Source organism: Heteronotia binoei, chromosome 3 (assembly GCF_032191835.1).
Source record: "Heteronotia binoei isolate CCM8104 ecotype False Entrance Well chromosome 3, APGP_CSIRO_Hbin_v1, whole genome shotgun sequence".
NCBI classification, from domain to species: Eukaryota; Metazoa; Chordata; class Lepidosauria; order Squamata; family Gekkonidae; genus Heteronotia; species Heteronotia binoei.
In genome coordinates this window covers 54,845,046-54,860,839 of record NC_083225.1, presented here as the reverse complement: position 1 = coordinate 54,860,839, position 15,794 = coordinate 54,845,046, and the positions used below count along the sequence as shown (strand labels likewise).

The 15,794-nt window shown below is 39.3% G+C and overlaps 1 protein-coding gene across 4 annotated transcripts in view; it reads right to left on the bottom strand.

Moving 5' to 3' along the window:
• Positions 1 to 4,210: 4,210 nt before the first annotated feature.
• The window catches only part of REV1 (REV1 DNA directed polymerase), a 60,124-nt gene continuing 48,540 nt past the window's right edge, over positions 4,211 to 15,794 (bottom strand). For all 4 annotated transcript variants that reach the window (XM_060233830.1, XM_060233831.1, XM_060233832.1 and 1 more), the window contains 11 exons: positions 14,993 to 15,213; positions 12,328 to 12,500; positions 10,905 to 11,007; positions 10,269 to 10,434; positions 8,817 to 9,007; positions 7,044 to 7,277; positions 6,753 to 6,870; positions 6,382 to 6,599; positions 6,074 to 6,230; positions 5,377 to 5,479; positions 4,211 to 4,646 (listed from right to left, as the gene is read on the bottom strand). In XM_060233830.1, the coding sequence (XP_060089813.1) occupies positions 4,535 to 4,646; positions 5,377 to 5,479; positions 6,074 to 6,230; positions 6,382 to 6,599; positions 6,753 to 6,870; positions 7,044 to 7,277; positions 8,817 to 9,007; positions 10,269 to 10,434; positions 10,905 to 11,007; positions 12,328 to 12,500; positions 14,993 to 15,213 (1,796 nt within the window). In that variant the 3' untranslated portion in view covers positions 4,211 to 4,534. The remainder of the gene's footprint in view (positions 4,647 to 5,376; positions 5,480 to 6,073; positions 6,231 to 6,381; positions 6,600 to 6,752; positions 6,871 to 7,043; positions 7,278 to 8,816; positions 9,008 to 10,268; positions 10,435 to 10,904; positions 11,008 to 12,327; positions 12,501 to 14,992; positions 15,214 to 15,794) is intronic.

Here is a 15,794-nt window from a genome sequence, read left to right as displayed (position 1 = left end):
ACTGATGGATCATGCAACCACTTACTGCGAGAGCCAGTTTGGTGTAGTGGTTAAGTGTGTAGACTCTTACTTGGGAGAAAAGGGTTTGATTCCCCACTCCTTCACTTGCACCTGCTGGAATGGCCTTGCGTTAGCCATAGCTCTGGCAGAGGTTGTCCTTGAAAGGGTAGCTGCTCTGAGAGCCCTCTCAGTCCCACCCATCTCACAGGGTGTCTGTTGTGGGGGGAGAACATATAGGAGATTGTAAACCACTGTGAGTCTCTGATTCAGAGAGAAGGGCGGGGTATAAATCTGCAGTTCTTATTGGAGTGGGCCCATTTTTCTGTCTGTCCTGGGGATGCCAGGGCTTTCTCTGTATGTCTGGCTTAAGGCTGTATTATGCTCTTCATCGAGACACAATAGATACCACTTCCGATTGTTGTTTGGAGTCACTCTGGCTCCACACTCTTCATATTTTAAAAATGCCATCCTACCAACTCTGGTGATCAATTCAGCAATCTGAAGCTGAGAAAAAGATGAAAAAAGCTGTAGCTCAGGAAGACTTGTTTTCTCCTTACAGCAGTAAGAAGTGGCAATGCAGGGGGGAAGGGGAGCACTCTCAAGCTCTGCAAAATTCTACTGAAGCTTGAAAACTCTTTCTCCATGGCTGGCCTGCAACCGTACAGTACCATGACAGTGAAACTGATTTACAAGAGAAGAGGATAACATTTACTTTGGTTAAGAGCTGAATACTAGATCTTAATACAACTTTTTTCTTTTGTGGACTCTTAAAAAGAGATGCAGACCAAAATGGCTGCATCTCATATTTCTGCAGAAACTAGTTTCACTAACAAAAAGGGTACATTAGTTATTGCTAGAAGCAGTTACAGGGGAATTGGTTGCTAGTGTTTCAAAGTGCTTACAGAAGCTCAATTGTAAAACAGGAGTGTACATATTAACATTGTAGGAAGGCTTCAGAGTTGCTCTAAGCAAAAATAAATTTTTATGAAGTGGAGTCATGGAATGTTGTCATGGCTACTAAGTACAACTTTGACCAGTAAGCTGCTGTGGCAGAAAGGTGGCAGTCCTTCCCTCAGATAGAGACAGTGGAAGAGCCTCTGCTTTGCAAGGTCCCAGTTCAATCCCAAGCATTTCTAGTTAAAAAGACCAGGCAATAGGTGAGTGAAAGACTTCTCCCTGAGACCCTGGAGAGCCACTGCCAGTCTGAGAAGACAATACTGACCTTGTTGGACCAATGGTCTGATTCAGTATAAGACAGCTTCATATGTGTTCAAGTCAATGTACCAATCCCTGTTACTGAGTTTTGAGTGTGTAGCATCAGTTGTGAGAAGAGAATGTCAGAATGCTGAGTTGGAGGACAAAAACTGAGAGTCAAGTGAAGATTCCAATCAGTGTTCTGGACAGAAAAAGTCGAAAGTGAAAGTGCAATTTAAGCTTTAAATGGAGTTGGGGGTATTCCTTGTAATTCACTGAAAAAGAAAGGGGTTTGCCTTAGAGCTACAACACAGCTTTCTGCTAACTTCCAAACAGCAGCTATTGTAAAAAACAAGTGTTAAAACTTGCTACTGAAGTAAATAAAAAAAACCTGTTATTCTTTTTGTAATTTTGCCTTATGTGCTGGGGTGTACAACTGGATATGGCCAACCCATTAAAATGCCCAGAAGTTCCAGAACTGGGTTAGCAATATTGGGTAGCATGAAAAGCACTCCCAGAATTTAAAGGATGGTTAGTTTCAGTGGCCAGTCTACCACCCATTGAAACTGGCCTTTTAAACTTTAAAGGGCCTATAAACATCTGATATATTGCCAAACAGATGAGGCACATTTCTTCCCTTGCTCTCCCTTCCTGCTGCCTTGGAGGGGTGATTACGCACTTCAAAAAAAGGTGTTAATTTTACTCTGTATTAAAAAAGGAATCATTATTTTCACTCAATTTTGAGTATACTGATACAGTAACAATACTCCAAACATTTAATGAAAATTATAATCATGCCTTTCCCACTATAGAATTAAAACAATTTTTGAAGTGTACATCTCTATTCCACACTGTAATTGTATTTACCAATTATTTGTAATTCCCCACAATAACAAAACCATTACTATAGCTATTAAACACACAGTCTGGGTCTTGTTTGTTTGAAACCTACTGAATGGCATTTCTTTCACAAATAAAAAGCTGTACATAAAGGGATGGACAATATCAGTGTAAGTGGAGATTAAATGACATGTTATAAGGTCAAGTCCTAATTGTAAAGCATTTTTTATTTAGTGTGGTTTTGTGTGGAAGACCTTTTCTCCCTAAGAATGTTCTTAAGACCTTGCTCCCAGAACAGACTGAATTAGTCATGCTGTAAGGTACAACTCTGGTGTGATGGGGAGAAATCCTCTCTCAATAGGTTGTATATTGGAGAGAAATGAGACTTCTGTGCTGTCAGCTTTATCTGGGTAAAACTTTGAGTGATTCTTCCTAAAAGCTGTCCCCCATCTCTTTTCCTGTAAGGATTTAAGATTTTATTTTGTTGTTTGTATCTGAAAGAAGTGTGCTTGCACACAAAAGTTTATATTTTGAATAAAAGTCTTAAAGGTGCCACTGGACTCAAGACGTTGCTTTGTTTGGACCAGTAAGGCATTCAGAGAACAACATATGTTCTGTCTGTTTTCATTTTTACCTGCTGTTAACAAGATGAGCAAGAAAGGCATAGAGTTTCCTTCTAATAGAACACCTGCGATCTCTGTTCTCAGAGAACATAACCTAATACAATTTGCAAGGCTTGCTCAATCACACAGGAGCTACAGAGCAAAAACTATTTTCTCCATTGGCTGAAGCTCCTCCCTAGGGGAGGAAGGCAGGCACAGCAGAGCCACTCAGCCAAACCTCTCTTCCTTTTACTGGCTGAAGCTCTTCCCCCTCCAGGTGCCCTGGAAGTAGAATAGGGTACCTTTATAGCTTTTAATTCTAGTATACCAATATGGAATTATTATGTGACGGGAGTTTGAAGTCCATGTAAATACTGTCCTATATAGTGAACTCCCCACCAGTGTTCCCTCTAAGCTGAGTTAGCGTGAGCTAGTTCACAGATTTTTAGCCTTCAGCTTACACATTTTTGTCTTAGCTCGAAAAGGATGATTCTAGAGCACACTAATTTATGCAGTAGCTCACAACTTTAATGCCAGTAGTTCATAAAGTACAATTTTTGCTCACAAGACTCTGCACCTTAGAGGGAACATTACTCCCCACCTGTACAGGGGAGCATCTGTGTTATGCCTGATGGAAGTTCCCCACAACCATTTCTGTTGTCTCAACCTTAATCTCAGTGATAGAATTTTTAGGGATACGCTGAGATGGGATCAATTACAGTTCTCATGCAGGATTGCAGAGACCATGATGGAAGGCTCCTGAAAATCATAACCATAGCCTTGGCAACTAATACAACTAACTATAGCTGATCCATGACAGTTAAGTATCGTAACAAAATTGAATAGGTTAAGTTGAAGTCTCACAACCTGCCCAATTGTGGAAATTATTGTAGCTCTCAGTCCTTCTAAGTGGTGGTGATCTGGTAATCTCTTTCAAAGAGATACATCCAACAAAACTATTAATGATTACATTAAAATAACTCACTGGATGATTCCTGTGTTTTTAAGCAATTAGATTTGTCTGCTTGTTTGTTCAACTAATGGCTTGGATCCTCTGGAGGATTTCTACAAATGGGGAGGGGGGGAAATGATTATCATCAATTCCCCTTTATGTCTGCAGACCTCATGCTGTTCCTTGAGGGGGAAGAGTATTATGTCCCCCAGGAGCAGCAGCTCAGACTGCAGGAGAAGGAGGGAAGTAAAAAAGCCACTGTACAAAAACTTTTTCCATCTACAGAAATTATCAGTGTGGATGTAAAGCATCATCTATAAGGTGTCCTGAGGACCCTTTTTAAAATGTGGAAGGATAGGGAAGGAGTCCTCAGAACTTTCCCTTAACTCCCTGGTACTTGCAATGTTTGAGCTTTAAGTAACATCCTGGCAGCTCTGTCATAAGCCCAGTCTATTAAAAGTAGACCAATTTTCTGGAATGCATTTATCTTTTTTGCTTGTCTGGAATGGGTAGGAGGATAAAAATTTTAAAGCTGTAGCTTCATTATAATTATGGAATTAATGTCTGTTTCAACATTGTACTACAAAGTCTTCACACAGAACTTAAGAGTACTGAAACAGAATCTGTACAAATTACATACAGTTCTTTATTAAACAACTGTAAACACTTCACTGTAAAAATCCGTAAACCTTTATAAACAAACATTTTGTAAATAGATTCTATACTACAATAAAAGAATTTGAACACAATTATTTACATGCAATACTGACAAATTTGGCACTTTCTTAAAAGGAAATGTACAAAACACTTTCTTCTTTAAAAAAAACGTCAACTTATAAAAACTTAGCTTTACTATCATGCACTTTGCAAATACCTCACAAGCACTTATGGCACAGCTACCAGAGAGCTCCAGGCTCTCACCAGACTTTTTTCCTACAAGATCAGTTCAGATAACTTTTAATGTGCTTCCATAAGTTTGTTGCAAAACCACCTGAACATTGTCAAGAATGAAGTCAAAAGCCATGTTCCACACCGATTCCACTGACTGCTGCATCAGCCTAAGAAGAAAAGAAGCCACCCTTCAGAATAAGCATCATTACCATTAAGACCAAGAATAATTTTCCTACAGCAGGACACTGGGGAGGAAAAAACAGCTTCAAAAACAGTTATTTACTTGTTTTAGTTACTGAATATGCACCATTTTAAAAGATTACTTCACTGCTAGCAAACATAGTGTTGAATACTATCCCTGAAACAAATGAAATAGAATCAAATGAACACAAAAGAAAATTGTATTTGTGGAATAATAATTTTTTATTCCGCACTCCCCGCCAAAGCAGGCTCAGTTATGAAAATGTAAAGTGCACAAAAATCAAAGCTTCTAAAGCTGTTTATGAGGGCAAAAGGGAAGGGTGGCATATGTTCTCCTAGGCTCCTTAAAAAAACAAGGCAAAAATAAAGCTACTAAATAAATGGTCCAACTTTGTGACTTCTCAAATCCAAAGCATTTATCATACACATGGCAAGAAATTTAAGACTGAAGTTCACAAATGAATGAGCATTACTCATCCAGGTGAACTCTTCTGCCCTGATGAAAAAAAAGTGACTGGATCCCACACATGCAAGTGACCAAGAATGGTGCATTTATTATGCAAAGTGGTATAAAGGAAAGATAGATATAGAGCATGAAAATGCTCTTAAGTCTTCCATCAACTTTGTATAACTGCTCATCTGGAGGGGTGGCAGACTTTTTATCAACATACACAAATTAATGATCTAAAAAGCTACCTTTTCATATACTTTATAACCAAATCCAGCCTCTCCAAATCTTTTTCTTCTATCAGATCAGTACAATACTTCACAACTTGTAGGATGTCTTCCTCCATGGGATCTATGAAAAAAAAGTTTGATACAGAATTATTAATGCCTCAAAGTCAAAAAGGGGAGGGTTCTAAAGCATTAAGAATGTAAACAGCTGGCTGCTGTGGGGGAGGGGGGGAGAATCTATTGGATGCTGATTCTCCAGCAAAGAAAGTTCCTGCCTTTCTAGAGCAGGTTGCTGAGAGTTCTATTCAGCCCTTGCCAGTGTTTGTATTTCTACAGCCCTGTCATTAAGGTTTTGTAGCATGATTGTTAATGATGGGCATAGGTCAGTGTATGCCACAATCTTCACCTAGAGGTCAATGGGGCAAACCGGCTCCTTTGTGATCCTGTTACACTTTGCTGCAACTTCTGGAAGTCTTACTCTTTAGGTATTGGCGATACATGACTGTGGGGCCAACTATGTATTTATTGGTATCTGCTTCACACAAATCTAGAAGCCTTACCTTTTAAAAGATGAGGAAAATCCTTTCCATTCATGTGGAAACTGGTGGCCTCCAATATAGAAATAGAAGACATGTAGTGCAGTCTTTCAAATGATTTCCACCCCTCCAATTACATTATGTATCTGCTCATTAAAACAGAAGTGAAACAACAAGATTACCTGATATGGTTGTAATCCATTCCTTGAGTAAGGCCTTTACATCACTGAACTCAACAGCTCCAGCTAAATTGGGGACCTGCGGCCTAGTAACAGAAGGTAAGTGTGGCTGTGAAATGGAAGGGCCTGAAGTATTCACAGTGCTTTGCATTAATTCCACCTGTTTGAAAACAAAACGTAGAATTTTCTTTCTTTCCAACAGCAAACCTTAAAAAAGCAACCCAACCTTTCCAGTCATCCAAGACAGAAAATATAATCAAATGTTGATGTGCTTGATATTTGGAGGCTGTAGCCACTGGAGATGATAATACCTGAGATTTGTCAGTGGTTGCTCCATCCTGTTTTAGGAAGTCATCTATTAATTTCTGTGGGCTTCCAACAGAAATAGCTGCACTTTTTGCGGGGCTCCCAAAGAGTTTGTTTTTCAAAGGACTGTGGCTCTTTTTTACTGGGCTGGTTTGGAGTCTTTTCTTGCTTTTTTTCTTATTTTTTGTAACTTGTCTCACATTTAGTAAAGGATTGTTTGACACTGAGTAGGAAAGGAATAAAACGATTAGTATGTAATCTAACACTTTATTGCTAAGTAAGTTTCTCATGTTAATAAAATCTCTATAGAGGGCAGCATCACTACTCATGACTAGTCATTGTGGTACTTGAAAAAAGCTGCCAGCTACAAACTTACCCATGGTATTTGCCGACTGCTGGAAAATCATTTCTATATGTTTTTGCCTTTGATCGTATGCCTGTCTGAGCTCCTCTTGCAGCTCTAAAGGGAGTGCAGCAAAAACCTCAGGGTCCACCTGAACAATGAGAAATCTATCAGTGGTTATGCCACTGGTGCACAATAACTTTTGATATTTATTATCAAACGAACTTATCCTAGGATAAATGTTGAACAGATTTACTAGCTACTACTATGTGCAGAGGCCTACTAGCATGCAATTAAGCAAAAATTAATTTTAGTACTGTTCACCTGTGAAAATGCGGGTAGTGCTATTACATTGATTCCTGCATCGCTGCTCGATTCTTGGACATCTGGTATTTGTAAGAGAACAGCTCCAACTGGCTGTGTTGGAAAGCTGGTATTGTACCCATTTACTGGTTCTTTTTTGTTACTACTGCAAATCTCGGTGTGTTGAATAGAATACATTTGTTCTACTTGTTCTCGAAGATCAGGGGGAAGTGCTTCTAAGACAGAGTGATCCAGCTATATATATAAAAAATTAAGACTCAGCGTCAGGAAAAGAACCAACACTTGACATCTTTGTACACATGCTCTGCCACTCCCCAAACTCCACAAAACAAACTAAAATAAAAAGGTTTATTTACTACGTATCTTCATCAACAAGGTATATAAAATACAAAAAAAGGGAAGTTTTCTTAGTGCAAGTTACTCATGCTTGGAGGATAGCAGAATAGATTTTTTTATACCCTCCTTTTTTCTACCTTAAGGAGCCTTCAAAGCAGCTTCCCTTTCTTTCCCCTCCTCACAAAAGACACCTTGTGAGTAGATGGGGCTGAGAGAATTCTGAGAGAACTGTGACCAGTCCAAGGTCACCCAGACGACTTCATGTGAAGGAGTGGGGAATGAAACTTGGTTCTCCAGATTAGAGTCCACCTCTCTTTAACTCCTATATGAAACTGGCTCTAGTAAATATTTGAATTTATGTAGCACCAGCATACCGTCATTACTTGCACAACTGTAGGTATCAGCCATCACCCAAGGTGGCAGTGGTAACTCAACCACCTCTGCTACGGTAGGATCTATGATGCACTATTCCCTGGAGTCTTCAATATGGTGCCCACCAAGTGCTTTTAGAAAGCAGGCAGAACTAGATGGAGTTTTTGCTCAGCAGGGCTTCTGACTAGCTGTGCACCCTGTCAGACAACATCTGCCTGCAATGCCGAAGAGTTATAATACAGTTATTCTCATTCCCTGGCATCCTGTGGTCAGTTCCACCTCCTGAGGTGGTGTTTCTGTGGTTGTTCCCTCCTCCCCGTGTCAAAATTCCAAAGGTGCCCATGGATTCAAAAGGCTGAGGACTCCTGCATTTATCCCATAATGGACATCAATTTCATCAGCTCACAGATTTTCAGTTATAAACTGATAAGGTCTAATCTATATTTTTTCAAGATTCAAATAATGAATACATAAAAAGCCAGGTAACTCTCAGGCAGCTACAAGCTATAGAGAAAACAAAAATTCCCAACTGTACTGTGCTGTCTGTCTCTAGAGAACATTTTTTTGCTACACAAAATTTGGAATGAAATGAAACCAAGTCACTACATTCTCCCACAAAAATATTCTTTATCCTATAGTTCAAGTCCATCTCTTTGTGTTATGGCTCATGTAGGATACAAATGATCATGTCATCCTCTCTGTGGCAAAATTCATAGGTGCAACAAGAGAAATAATACTGAGTAGGGTCTTTTAAAATAATTTTTGATTCTAATTTCTGCTTAAGGCAATAGCTGTATAAGTACTAGACAGACAGAAGTCCTTCCCTTCCAATAGTATTAAAAGTAATCAGACACACTTAATCATATATTGATCTAAATTTTTTATTTGAACAATGTTAAAAGCTCAAGAAAAGCAGTTTATATGTTTGAGATAAATACAAAGATTAGTGGGGCTTTAACTCTTGCCCCATGACTTTCATCCCATAAAAAGAAATTATTCAATAAGGTGGTAAAGAATTTAGCATGCTCTTTATAAAACTGTTAGTCTCAGAAACAGAAATTTTACCTGGGAAGCTGATGGAACCTCAATACTTAAATTAAGCCTGGGCTTTAGATTGACAGGTGTGTGCAAACCATTCCAACTGACTGCAGGCTCAGATTTGCTGGTAACACGATTGACATTAGATGTTGTCGGGTGAGGTGGTAGCACTGTACATGCTTTTGAAGCAGAAGGTTCTTCAAGATCCATAGCAGCTGCTATCATTATAAATGCAAATGATATAACAATTTAAAAGAATTGAAAATAAACATGCTTGTACTATGAACACAAACCACTCTGCTTTCATATCCTCTATTGAAAAGTATGACGTTAGTTTTGCAATACCAAGTAACTGCACAGAGGAAATATGCAATTAATTTAAGCTAAATGTAGCATGTTAGCAGTTGCTCGTTTTTCCATGTGAAATGTGTCCAATATGTTCCAGCTGCCATTGAGTCTTCAATGCCAAATCAGTATCTCAATTATTATATAGAATCTTCATCCGGATTGGTGCCTTCTGTGGAAAAAGTTCAGGTGTTGTTTTTTTGCGCTGTACTTTGGGAGCCCCAAATTGTATAGGGTACATGGCCATGTGTCTGGAGACAGAGTAACACCTCTTAAGAGACCACAACTTGGCTTTCTACCCTGAAATTCTGGCTTCATCCCCACTTCAGAATGGAATCTCCTAGCTGTATTCAGTATATGCTGGCTGGCTCCTTTACAAATACTTGGACTTGCTAAATAAGGCAGAAAATTTGGTCAACTAATAATCCATTTGATTCTCTCCTCATGTTGCGCAAATCTCAAGCCTTTAGAATACTGAGGCAGAGGCTTTTGAACACTGAAAAGAAATCTGTATTCTTTAGCAAATAGGATATGTTCAGCATTCAGTATTGTGCTTGACAAGGGAATTTAACCTGTTTCTCACACTTAACTACTCCTTAAATACAATAAGCTTTTATGCTCGCTAGGTTCAATCCCCCCCATCCCCAAGGCTGTCCTTTTGTATTTGTAAGGTTGGAAACCCCAGATCTATTGCCCATGTACCATTCTACTCTGATCTCTATGCTGAATTATACCACTCTCTAATCAGTCCACTTTTGTGTAAGATGAAAAGGTATTCCAAGGAGAGGCTTATCTCATATCTTCTCTTAGACTGAAGCCCTCATATTACTGGTGGGTAGCAAGGGATTTGCTAACTGCTATGAGAATCTAGGAACTTAAGGAAAAGTGACGTGAAGAGGCATTTCCCCCCTCTGTAACGTTTACCTGAATTCTTCTTTTCCCCCTTCTGATATGTTTTAATCTATGCCAATAAAGGTATTACTGACTAACAATACCAAGTACTTAGCAAGAATATTTGAAAACAAAACATTATTCCAAAAGAGATTTTTAAAAATGCCATGCAATTCATGCCTAACATGCTGTGCTGCATTTGTTATGCTATTACAAGGAATAACTGCAGCTGACTTTACTGACCTTCCTTGTGTTGTTGTTCTGAGTTCTTTGTAGCTTTTGGTACTTGCAAAAGATCGATAATGGAACTGGAACCACCAGGTAAGAAACCAGACTGTACCGATGAGCAAGAGGAAACTGCTGAACTTGTTTTATTAACTGGAACTAACTGATGTACTTGAATTCCAACCTTTCAAAAACAAACAAAAACACACACGGAAATTTGTGGCAATTTACACAGTACCCTACTTACGTAAACTGCTAATAATTTAGGAAATTATTTAAATCCCCCTAACATCTAATCAGTATTGTATGTTTCCAGCTATGAAAAGGAACTAAAGACTACCATGGAAAGTTCAACAGTCTACACAGTTTAGATACAGGTCCTCTGAAATCTTTATCAGAAATAAAATGTATTCTCAATTTCTATTTTTGCAGGCTTACATTCTGCAGTTAAAAAGATATTTCTAGACAGTTGCTGGGCTTCTCTAGCCTCTTGAATATTTAAAATGTCACACTTATATTGACCTTCTGTAAAATATATTAATTTATAATATTCCTAGTACTGCAAATTCTTGATGGCTTCTCTTTTTCTGTGTGTCTTAATAACGCAGAAAAACTATGAAAAAAGTTTTAAATCTCAGGGATTAAAAAACTTACCCCTCTCATATCTGATGTGTTCAATTTCATTGTGTGAAACATATTTAACATCTCTTTTCCAATCACTTTGGCACTGTTGGTTGCATGCTCAAGAGTCACTGTCCTGAAAAGAAAACAGCTTTAAAAGTTGAAGATCTTAACTTTAGTACATTGTGTTTACACTGATGAAAGAACACAGCTCACTTGGTGTCATACAAATGCAATGTAAACCATAAGGTTCCACTACAGGCTTCAGTTAAACCATTAAATAGCAAACTGGTGGGCCCAAGCTTTGAGAGAGAGGGTTTTAAAGGAAGAAGACACACACGTAACAATCCTTTCATTTGCAGCTTTATGCTGCAATTCTCCCCCTCCAAACCCATTCACTCTCCTCCACGCCACTTTCCAGACATGCATCTCTACAAAGACACATAAATCTGGAAACCTGGGTGGGGGAGAAGAGGCAGTGGCTGGAGAGTGGAGTGGGAGTGGAAAACAGTGGCCAGTGGAAGGCTTAAGCACCTCATTCCCAGTCCCTTTTCTGCTGAAAGTATCTTAAAGCTTTTTCCTGAAAAAGACAAACTAAAAGTCACTTGGGTTTATTTAAAGCAGGGATCCCTAACCTTGAATTTGACACTTTGAGCATTTTGAGAATGGGAAGCAGGCACCATCACAGAAGGATGCCATGGGATGCTGAGAACAATCAAAATGTTGAGAGGTTGTAAGTCAAACATCCTCATACAATGGAGGTGACTTTCTCTTGGTGTTTTCTACAAACACAAAGCTGATACCTCCTAGTGTAGCAGTTAAGGGCATGGACTCTAATCTGAGAGAACCAGGTTTGATTCTTCACTCCACATGCAGCTGCTGGGTGACCTTGGGTCAGTCACAGTTCTCTCAGAGCTGTTGTCTCAAGAGCAGTTCTCTCAGAGCTCTCTCTCCGTCCCACCTACCTCACAGGGCGTCTGTTGTGGGGAGAAGGGAAAGGAGACTAAAAGCTGCTCTGAGTGCAGGGCGGGGGATAAATCCAGTTCCTCCTTTTTTTCTGAACCATCTCTTGCTTCAGTGAGATGGAAGAAAGCCAGGACTGGCTATGCTTTGGGAAAGAAGTAAATCTGAGCTTCCAGAAATGCGGTGACAAGTGTTCCCTTTCCCTCACCACTCCAAATTTCTTATTAGATGTGGAACCTTGAATTGCTTTGTTCACACTAGGCAGCAAGTGTTTAAGCATCAACCATGTGAACAATGTTCACATATTACCTTGGCCTAAACCAATAATTTAAACTGGTAACCACCACGAAGAATTTCTTATGTACTGTAAAAGTACCTGGGACTATACTTTTCCCTGCCTACTGACAAAACCAGTTTCAGAATTAGCAGAATAAAAGACAACTAAGAGTTTTACACAGTAGGACACTTTTGGCAAAAATTCACAAATTACTACCTTGCAATGTTGTCACAGACTCCATGGCCACCATATTTTGCAGATTCTACTGGAGCACCAGCTTTTCTGACCATGATTTTGAGAATTAATCGCTTGCCTTTCATACCAGCAGCTTCCAATCTACGTTGGATCTCTTCTGAGAGACTCATCAGGAAAGCTTCAGCTTCTTTAGGCTACAAAGAAAGGTTGGGTTGAATATGCATAAGAGAGAACAGCTTCATGTCTCATTCCAGTTCCTGGAGACACTTTTTCTCTCTACAGATTATTTCTGCTTGAAATACTGAGCACAAATGTATGCCTGTACAAGCATACCCACTGGATTTTGGACAGACATTCAACCTTCTCCTCCTGATTAGCTCAAGGGAAACCCAGTATTTTGTTCTACAGCAAAAACTAGATCTGCACAGTGGTGCTTGGCTGACTTTACATTAATCAAGATTCACTACCCCTTCTTAGAGCTATTCCTAAAAGTGTTGAAACCCCCCAACCCTCTTGAAAATAAAGCTGAGAACAATTTTTAAGCAAGTAAGCCTACAAGACACTTGAAAAGCAAAGCAGTCTGATGTACTGGGGACAGTATCCAATCAACAGGTTGCACGTATGTCATCTAAAAAGCAAAGCAGGAAACTGATCTAACTTCAGAGCAGAAAATCTTACAACTTGTCTTATTGATTGTTATGTCTCTACACTGCATGAATGACCTCCTAGACCATCAGTCACTGCAACATAACCTTAACACTTAGTGACAGCAGCATTCTAGCTTCTTCCACACATTATCTTAAGAATCCTTAGAGTACAGTACATCAATAATATCTACACTACAGATGGGGAGCTAAATAAAAGCTTGATTGCAGCTGATGAATTCATGGCTCAGATGAGGTTTGAACTGAAGACCTCTCAGCTCCTCTTTTAGGCACATTTCAATTCTCAAAACATACTTACACGCAAGACTATTTTTGTAATGGTAAGAACCAGTACTGTATACATGCACCTTTTTTCAAAGCTCCCCCAAGTCCCCAGACTTACGGAGGCAGCAGTTTAGTGACAGAGACCTGGAGAACGCCACCATGGCCACAACAGAAATCAGGCAGCTAGCACATCATCATGAACCTCATGCACCAGCCTGCACCACTCAGCCAGAGAAACAGAGAGGAGGAGGTAAGCCGGGACAGTCATGAACAGAGCTGCTGAGGCAGACATGCAAGAACTTGGACATGCTATGACCTGTTCTGACTGGGGGTGGTGACTGACCAGGCACGTAATGAGTTCAGCTGCTATAGATTGCAGACATGTACATAGGTGCACATGAATGTGGGCATGTCTAAAGTTCCCACACCAGAGTCAGGTGGGGAAGAAGAGCTAGGTCACCACTTTCCTACAACCTAGGTGGGAGGAGTGTTGGTGTAGGCAGGCTGACAGGCAAATGTGCTGCTGCATGCTTGGGCATGCAAGGAGCTGCAGCTGTTCTATGACCTGGGTGGGTACAGAGCGTTGCAGTGGAGGAACTTACAAGGGAAGAGGCCAGGTAGGGAAGTCAGTGGGAGGAAGAGCCTAATGATAGAAGTAACTGGCAGATGCCTGATATTCTTCTCTCCATGTTTAATGGGGGCATGAAAGTAGAAGGCTGGGTAATGGGTCAAAATGATACAGCCCCAGGCAAGATGCTGCAGCAGCCATGCAAAATGGGTGGGCACCAAGCCTGCCAGAGGAATAGGCAAGGGAAGAGGCTGGACACAGGAAAGTAGTATGGAAATGGCCTGGGAATAGGAGGAAATGGCAGTTAGTCACCTACTCTCTCTCCATCCCTTCTGGGGTAGGAGAAGGCTGATAAGATGTGCAGACCCCAGCAGCCATAATCACCACCTACAGCTATCATTCCACAGACCTGTGATTCAGGCAGACATAAAATTGATTCCAACTGAAGGGATTCTTAAACTTCAAGCAGTAATACTTGGTTTTGGTCACAGGATTAAATTAACTATAAAGCTATAGAATCATTATTGTAATTAATACAAAGCCTTTTTGTCTGATGTAGTACATTGTTTTGTGCTCTGGTTGCCAAATGATCAGAAGAAAGTGTCTTCACAACTTGATCTGCAGAAATTAATAGGTGAAGATTCTCATACTGTTGAGATACAGCATTATGTAATTTCTGTAGAATGACTGTTTGTTCAAGACACAAGACCAGGGCCATGTTAAAAAACCCCCAAAAGCTGGCAATCTTAACCTGAAATGCACCACATAAGAACATTCTGAAAATTTGGGATTTTCTATTAAAAAATTAGGTATGTTTTAACGCTTTAATTCTTTACATATGAGTAATGGCACCTTTAAAAAAAATAAACAAAGCACTTCTCATATGACACAGATGCAGTGCTGCCTAAGTAATGCTGCCAGTAAAGAGTATTTCAACACAAGAGGATACATATCTCTAACACTGGAAGGAAGTTTTGGTTCTTTGACTACAAAATACATGCCTATATTTGTATATTGCTTTTTCAACTTTTGTGCTACATACAAAGCATTTTATATTTTCAATATTAATACTGATGTCAGTATGGATCATATTGTATGGATCATTAACAGAAGGCACCTGGAAAACCACAGGTGAAGACTAATTTTCAGTTATTTAGAAGTATATAATGTTTCAGTTTTTGGTTTTTACCTGGGTAAATCTTATGCCATAGTTGATCTCTGCTGAAACAGATTTTCTCTCTTTCTCTCTTTGAACAGGTCTATCATCCAAACCACGGCAGAATCTGAAGAGCATCTGTCCTGTTTTAGGACCAAATTCTTGCTGGAGCTTCAACATAGTGAAGCACTGAAGGTCTCCACAAGTTTTTATACCCAATGCCAATAGCTTAGATTCCATTGTCCTGCCAACTCCTGACAAGAAAATAAAATGTTGTGCTTGAGATCTACAACTTAGGATTGTAATAAAACTTGAAAACTCTGTTAGCATATAAAACCAATGGGTATTTTTATATAGATGGCGTCCTAAACTGTTAAGGTAGTTAGCCCTTGCGGGGCAATTCAGATATTTCATACTTAGTAAATAACTGTAAATTAAAAAAACTAATTTCACAGGCTTCTAAAGGTAATTCTGAATTATAAGTAATATAATAATTATTAATCATTACAGTACTTCTGATACAACCATAGACTTTTGACATAGTATGTTCTAAAAAGTTAGAATTCAGGAAAAAAATGTATTTGGTTATGAACTCAAAAACTGTGGTAGGACACACCAACTTACAAGTTTTGGAGAATTTATAAAGAAATGATGCCCCGTCTTGACTATAAACAATATATGTCAGAGGAGTACAGGTAAATGTGATAAGTCCTCAACACATGATTTTAGCCTAAGGGCCAAGAAGTGGTATTTCTTTCTCCTGTGGTATGGAATAGATTACAAACTATTCTGAAAGGGGAACTTTCTGATCAAACTTGAGATATAATGTTGACCC